Source organism: Lathyrus oleraceus, chromosome 1 (assembly GCF_024323335.1).
Source record: "Lathyrus oleraceus cultivar Zhongwan6 chromosome 1, CAAS_Psat_ZW6_1.0, whole genome shotgun sequence".
In the NCBI taxonomy this organism is placed as follows: Eukaryota; Viridiplantae; Streptophyta; class Magnoliopsida; order Fabales; family Fabaceae; genus Lathyrus; species Lathyrus oleraceus.
The window spans coordinates 452192264-452201013 of NC_066579.1; the positions used below are offsets into that span (position 1 = coordinate 452192264).

Consider the following 8750-nt stretch of genomic DNA (forward strand, 5'->3'; position numbering starts at 1 on the left):
ACAACACCATTTTATTGTGAACAATTATGAGCAATTCCATTTTTGGTGCAAAAGTTTCGAAAATGATGGTGAGAGAATTTCCCACCATGATCACTATGGAGAATGATGATTTTAAAACCAAAAATATTCTGAACAACATTAGCAAAGTAACAAAAGCTTTATAAGCATCCTTATCGACTAAAAACAGAGTCCATGTACACTACTAAAAACTTCGCATTTAGTCAACGAATTAGTGACTAAAAAAGCTTTAAAATTGGTCACTATTACGTTTAGCGATCAATAAAGCTACTTCCAATTTTTGGTTTGAAAAGTGCTAGTCGCTAACCTTTAGCGACTTATTCAGTGACCGAATTTTAGAGACTGATATTGTGACCATTTTTAGTTTGTTAAAAAATGTAAAATAAATCAAAATAGGCATCTATGGTCGATCGAACTCATGTATTTCACTGGACAATTATATACATTAGAACTTGTACCACTCAGACACATGATAATATTTATCAAACATAGATATGGACGTCAATACATGTTATTAACAAAATTGATATTTTAATTAATATTATTAAACTAACATTTTTTTAGTAAAATTTAAATATTTATGCTGTCAATTTTTTATATATAAATATAAAATTTATTTTTTAAAATAATGAAATTCAAAATTTGAATAAAAAATAAATATTAGAAATGTAAAATATTCAAAAAATAAAGTGTAAAATTGAAAGAGAGTAATTTAGAAAAGAAAAAATGGTTAGTGACCAAAGATTCAGTCACTAAAATTTTCAAAATAATTAATTTAATAAAAAGATGTTTCTTTGTGACTGAATATTACGGTCACAAAATTACAGTTGCTAATTCGGTGGCTAATTTTATTTAGTGATCTTTAGCGACTTTTAAAAATTTACTAACATGATGTAAAATTCAGTGGCTAATTCGGTGGTTGGAATGACCAAAAAATTTCAGTCACTGATTCGGTTACTAAAAGTGAATTTTTTAGTAGTGTTAAATCTAAAGTAGTCGTTAACAATCACAAATTCGTAATAGTTGCCTCCTAGACTTCTTGTCCTAGAAGGGCCAAACAAGTCTAAATGGAGAAGCCCAAGGGGTTTTGATGTTGAAATAACCTTTTGGGGTTTAAATGACACTCTTGTTTTCTTTATCATTTGGCAAGCATCACATAAGTGTCTTTTAAAAACATTCTTTTAGGAAGACCAACTACTAGATTTTTGGATGCTATTATATTCAGAAAATCAAAATGCACATGACTTAAGCGTCTAAGTCATAATCAATAATCTTCATTCTTAGCTACTAAACACTTAGTCCTATGCATTAACACATCATCTAGACCAATCATATATACATTTCCAATCCTAGAACCCTTAAAAACAATGTCCTTACTAGTCTTATGCTCAATTACACAACTAAGAGTACAAAAAACAACAAAATACCCTTTTGTCACATAATTGGCTAATACTTAGAAAGTTGTGTTTAAGGCATTTCACTAATATCTAGAATTTTACCTTTCATACTGTCTCCATACGTGACATGATCACTTTCCTTCTCATCAAACTTGATGAACATGAAAGATTCTCCCGTCATGTTTCCTGACCATCCGCTCACTAGAAATCATAATCTTTTTGCGGAGGCAAGACTTTCTTGTGACAAATCAAGTAGATAATCTAGGTCCCCAACCAATGGGTCCTTTAGGGTTAGTTGAGTTAAATTTAGGAATCCATGGAATTTTACCATTAAGAATTTGAATGTTCCTAACATGACAAAGAGGCCTAATGTGACTCATATCTCCATAATAATGGAAAATAACTTTAGATGAAATAGTTCTTCTCTTTCTCCTAGTGACATGAGGGTTTTTGTTAAAAACCATCCCTCTTTCACACAAAGAACTAGAAGAAGTATTATACTGTGAGGTAACACATGTTAATTGTCCCTTAAGAGTTTCAATTTCAATTTTTAAAATTGGACACTCAACACATTCCACGACTTATATCTTTTGTATGCCTTGACATTTGATTTTTTTTGGTAGAAGCATATCATTTTATTTCCTTTTCACCATTACTACTTGAATTTCGTTTTCATACATTTCCTTTTCTCCCCTACTTTATTTTAGAAATACTCTTACATTTTTAAGTGTTCTCCTATCTTTAAAATAAAGTGGTAAGCATAAATTTTTATTAAAAAAAATCATCTAAGGTTTGTAACGTTTACAGAACAAAACTTTTCATATTAGGCTCAAAAGGATGGTCAAAGGATCACACACCGCATTTTTAAGTGTTCTCTTGTTTTTTATTAAAGTAATTTTCACTCAAAATAAGCATTATCTTGATCATATCCATAACTTCACACCCATCAAGTAATAGCAAGACTGATGTAAAATATATAGTTATCATGCATGTTCACTCTCATTATTTATGTAAAACATGAGGTTGTACATATCTCATATTGACATATTTTCACTAGACAATAATAAAATTAAACTTTCTGTAAGCAACAAATTTATAGTGAAGCTCTAATTCACGGATAGTCAAACATTGACCATGAATGAAGCATTTAAAAAAAGAAAAATAAATCATTTCACGTCATTTGTTTTTTTATCTTTGTAGTTAACCTAACTTTTGTGATTCCCATGCATTTTGACTTTTCAGATTATCATCTAAGTCATCTGCAGACATACCTTGAAGTTTACAAAATATTTCAAAAGTTGAACTAACTTTTCTAGGCGCACCGCTCATCTTCGTCTAACCCACAAAACCTTTCTTCTCCATGAAATAACATGTCGTTGAAGTTTCACTACTACAAATAATATGTTTCCTAATATGTTTCCTAATCTAAGGGTTGTAACGTTTATAGAACAAAACTTTTCATATTAGGCTCAAAAGGATCGTCAAAGGATCACACACTCGCATTTTTAAGTGTTCTCTTGTTTTTTATTAAAGTAATTTTCACTCAAAATAAGCACTGTCTTAATCATATCCATAACTTCACATCCGTCAAGTAATAGCAAGACTGATGAAAAATATACATAGTTATCATGCATGTTCGCTCTCATTATTTATGTAAAACATGAGATTGTACATATCTCACATTGACATGTTTTCACTAGACAATAATAAAATCAAACTTTCTGTAAGCAACAAATTCATAGTGAAGCTCTAATTCACGGATAGTCAAACATTGATCGTGAATGAAGCATTTAAAAAAAGAAAAATAAATCATTTCACGTCATTTGTTTTTTATCTTTGTAATTCACCTAACTTTTGTGATTCCCATGCATTTTGACTTTTCAGATTATCATCTAAGTCATCTGATGACATACCTTGAAGTTTACAAAATATTTTAAAAGTTGAACAAACTTTTCTAGGCGCACCGCTCATCTTCGTCTAACCCACAAAACCTTTCTTCTCCATGAAATAACTTATCATTGAAATTTCACTACTACAAATAATATATTTCCTAATAAAAGTTTACCTCTGTTATCCAACCAAGGGTAAAAGTATTCAAAGGACATACCTTTGAATCTCAACAACTGTATTTTAGGACATCTTATTTTATTTTTATTTTTTATGACCTATTACATCAGTTGAGCTGGAAGTCGATAGAAAAAGTATTTAGAGGACACACATTTAATTTCCATTAACATCATTTTAGAATCTTTTATATTTTATTTTTGTTTATGACCTATTACCCCAGTTAAGTTGGCAACCAAGTGGGAAAGTTTTGATCAATCCCCTTTCAAATTCCAAGAACTGTATTTTAGCATATTTTATTTTATTTATTATTTATTATTTATGACATATTACCTCGTTTGAGCTTGGGACCGAAAGGAAAACTTTTGTTCGACTTGACAAAAATATTATGTAACAAATAGTTAACACACATTTACAAAGTAACAACGAGCAAGATATTGGCAACTCAATAATCTACATGAAACATTTGTTATCCCTGTGAAACTTTAACCAACTATTTAGAACGTGAATGTCACAACAATCCATCTTGGATGCAAAATGTTGAAATTCAAACCTAACGTAATGAAAGTGGTTACATGAATTACAACACTGTTCTCTATGATGGATTGCAAGAGCAGGAAAAATTTCAAGGTTGGTTCCTTAATGTAATATTTTCTCTTAATAATTTTGTTTATTTTTTGTTGTTGTTGTTGTTTTTTATTTAACGATACTTATGATTTTGTTTATTGTTGTTGTTGTTGTTGTTGTTTATGATATTTAGTGTTTAAATATTTTATTGATTTTTTTTGTTGAGATTTAATGTTTAACTATTCTATTTATTTTGTTGTTGTTGATGATGAGGGTGAGGAAGATTCATAATTTTTGCAGATTGAAACAGAAAAATTAGGTTAAAACAAAAATTATGTAAATAAGGTATTTCATCTTGGGTTTTATTTCCAACCAAGGTAAAATGTAGCGTAGTTTTGAAAATAAAAAAATATTATTGCTGGGGATCGAACCCATAACCAATTCCACATTTTCTCTAGATTAGCAGTTCAACCAAGAAGAAAAGTACTTCAATTTCCATGACACTCTTCTTTACCCCGACCACCAAACCAATCTCAAATCCTTTTTCCAACCAAGATAAAATCACTTATTCGTAATAATGTCTTCTCTCGGTTAAGCTCGACTAGAATATTGATCAACTTGGCCTAGCAAGCCTTGCTTTTAGGATATAGATCTTGACAAGGTTTTGTGTGTTGCTTGATGGTTTTTGAGTCCTTTTCATTTGTTTTGGATAAATGTACAAGTCAGAAGTAAAAACATGTGTTATCACTTTCCATTGATAAATCAGGGATTTTTATATTGATTACTTATAAACTAAATAACAAGTATCTATCTATTTTACATAATTTTGTCACTTATTAACTACCTCGCACACCCGTTCGAAGTAAAATTCCAATTTTAACTGAGGCAAAACATATTTCCATAGTATTGATGGTGTACACGAGAGTTGTCAAAAAAAATTAATTTTAAAGATTTTTACGAAAAAATTAAGAAACTTATAAATTGTATCTTATATAAAATACTTTTTAAAAAATGTCATTTTTATACAAGTTTTTGATGACATTTTAAATGGTTTTTGAGTAGTTTTAATCGGAATGTTACTTTCGCATAAATTTTAAAGAGAATACATTTTGTCTAAAAAGAAAACCCTCATTGTAAATTATAAAAATCCTACAAACTACATTTATTTATTCTGGGTTTTTCATACGATAGAGTTGTTACATCTAAGTTCAAACAAATCATTATAGAAAAGAATGAATCACTCAGTATGGCCTCTCACCAATATAGTTGCCAGGAGGATCATAATTGCAAGTAATGAAAGTTCCTCCATTTTCACATTTCACTTTAGCACATCCAATTCTCACTGTGTTTTTCCAAACAACTTGTGTATAATGGCCACACATTTGACCAGCAGCACATGAATTACTATTATAATCATAGTAGGGTTTCTCACCAACCCACATCGTCACAGCATCTGTGCCAAACATCTCACCGCCGCTCATCGCGATATTTTCTCCGTAACGGTCAGAACCGGAGTGGACCAACTGACAATCCTTCCGTTGATTAGCATAGTTATTTGCAAAAGCAGCAACCTTGTTGTCCCAAACAAGATTTGGAATTTTCACTTTGGTAATCGCCAATCTTGCTGCGTTGTGTCCTCTTAGATAGTCTGCTGGAGAATCTTGTGCTCGTACAACGTGAGTGCCTATAATGATTATTAAGCTGAAGACACATAATACATAAAATGAACTCATTTTGCTACTCAATTTCTAAATGCTCAATGGAAGTGTATGTATTTGGTGAAAATTGTTGAGCTCTTTTGATGTGTTTATATAGATTTTTTAACATCGAAATTCGGTAATTCAAAAATATATCTTTCTTTACAAAAAGAAAGTTGCGACAATAAGTTAAAAAAACTCTGTATTTAGAAGGTTTTTTTTACTAAACTTGATTTGAGTTTATGATAACTTAATTAATTTTAACTATATGTTAGAGATATAATTTGATAATTTTATAAAACAATTGAATGAAATCTTAAATTAACATGTTGAACTTTTTTTATACGGAAATATCTAAACACAATTATAGAATATGATCGAGATATTGATTTTAACTTTTCCTGTTAATTAATAAATTATGATATCACTTTTTATTCAATTTGGACTATCGAAGAAAAAGGAAATGCCTCCTAAAAAACAAATTAAAAAATACAGTCTCCTAACTTGTTGCTATAAAAGTGAAAATAAATTAGTTATTTCATTGAAAACTTGAAAAATAATCATTAAAGAGGACTGGAGATCCATAGTTTAATAATAGCAGATTTTGTTTTTGACCAAATTCAATGTCAATAGACACACATGAATATTTTAATAAAAATAAATATATGCTTGATTGTTCATGTTCATGTTGAATCTATTGGCTCTAACCAAACAAATACTACCTGTGAAATGAGCTAACAATCTCGTAGTTATTAAATGTTATATATGTCCGCTAATAATTAATGGATCTAACCATCATTTATTAAGTCGGGACAAATGTCTGATTTATTATAACTAATTATAATACTCATCGTTTTAAATTTATGATTTTAAATTACTGTCTACTATCTTAATTGCATCCGCAATATTATTATGTAATAGTCTTTTTAATAGTATTAGATCCTAATTGCAGTGTGAATTAAAATCATGGGCTTGCTCGCCATTAAAAATCATATCAAACAATTTTGCACATGTTTTCATCAAAACTCAAAATTTTATGACTTAAAAAAACAATTTACTTCTTATGTAATGAAATTTCTTAACATAAAATATTCTTTTAACGGTACATATAAACATCTCTAAATTAAAATTTACACCACAACGATCACAATGCAATTAGCAGTAACCGCAATGACAACAATCGCAAAACTCAAAAACTACAATTTAAAACTGACCTAACAGACAACGCCTACTTGTAAGACTATTAAGAAATTGGCCTAACAGTTCATTTTAAATGGATTTAACAAGTGTAATTTTTATATTAGTGATCTTGTATATAAAAATATTAATCTAAAAGCAACATATTTTAAAAATCTCAAAAGCTTAAAAAAACTATTACAACTCTTATATAAAAAGAAAAAGTATTAAAAAAACTCCTTTGAAACCAAACAATATTAAAACTAGGTTTTAAAAGTGAATTTTGTGTAAAAAAAATACATTACATCTTACGATAACCATTTAAAAATAGTCATCTCTATTGTGCAAAAGAATTATACATAGAGAAGATATTAGCCTCGTACGATTACCATTTTAAAAATCATCTCTATTGTGCAAAAGAATTATACATAGAGAAGATATTAGGCTCGTACGATTACCATTTTAAAAAACAGTTATCTTTATTGTGAAAAAAATATTTTTAATTTAAAATTTATTATAATTTGTCAAGTTATAATATTTTGTTTAATTTTTGAAAAGAAATTAATAATGACTACACTTAAAAAAAACTGTTATTTGGAACGTGATTTTCACGCCACAAAGGTGAATATCACATCACAAAGCTAAATTAACGTCGTAGTTATTCACAAGGCAGAGGCAATTGCGGCAACGTTTTTGTCATGTGAAAATCACGTCATAATGTTGTTTCGTGAATTTCACGTCACAAAATTATGCTGCAATTCTACTGTGCAGCAGGTCTGCAGGTGAAGTTTGTAGGTTTGACTAGTGAAATTTATAAAAAAATATATGTTTTACATCGTATTTTCCACTTCACTAATTTGAAAAACTATTAATAATTAGCGTCGTGTTTTCTGTGTCAGAGTTAAATTTTTTTATTAAATAAATGAAAAAACAAAATTAATAATAAAAAATTTATAAATTTATTTACTGTCAAAAATATTAATTACAATTAATAATTTAAAATATTAATATTTTCAAATAAAAATTAGAAATATAAATTTTAATTAAAAATGATTAAATTCAAAATAATTATAAATATTTTTTAAAAATTAATATTTAAAAGTAAAATGACAAAAAAAAAAATCACTCAACATCATTATCCTCCTCATCATCCCTAGCTTCGTCCACATCATCATCATCCACATCACCATCCATTGAATTATTTGTTTGGTTCCCTTGTTGTAAGAGCAATTGTCGTATTATTTCCTCCATCTTATTTTGTCTATTCTTCATTTCCTCCATTTGGACATTTATCGCAGCAACACATTCTGCCACCTCGCGTCTTTCCTCAGTTAGCGTCAATTGTCACATTGTTTCCATCGTTCGAGGTATCAATGGTTATGGACGTGACGATCCTTTTCCATCTACAACTCTTTCAAATAATATTCTATTCCCTAGTATGTAGTTCTCGACCAAAGATCCATCATCAAATAAACACTCGTTAGGACTTCTCTCGTGAATTACTAAATTCCAAATATAAAGATTCACACGATCATCAATTGGGTTTGAACATATTAGAGTATATTGAGGATTTTGAACTAAAAATTCTACGAGCAACGCTTCATAGTCCTTCTACACGTACAAGAAAAAATTTCAATTAAATATAATTTAAACAATTTAGTTATATAGAAGAATTAAATTAAATTAAATAGTAAAATATAGCCACTTGATTTTCATGCCACAAACAACATTAAACTAGTTTTCACATGAAAATCACGCCACAACTTTGCCATTAGATGTTAATAAAACCTAAACAATTTATTCATATACATAAATTAATTTAAATAAAATA

At 28.8% G+C, this 8750-nt stretch overlaps 1 protein-coding gene across 1 annotated transcript; it reads right to left on the reverse strand.

Moving 5' to 3' along the window:
* Positions 1–5167: 5167 nt before the first annotated feature.
* On the reverse strand, positions 5168–5807 carry LOC127083489 (pathogenesis-related protein PR-1 type-like). Its single transcript, XM_051023801.1, has one exon. The coding sequence runs from the start codon at positions 5777–5779 to the stop codon at positions 5288–5290; it is 492 nt and encodes a 163-aa protein (XP_050879758.1). The 5' UTR covers positions 5780–5807; the 3' UTR covers positions 5168–5287.
* Positions 5808–8750: the final 2943 nt, after the last annotated feature.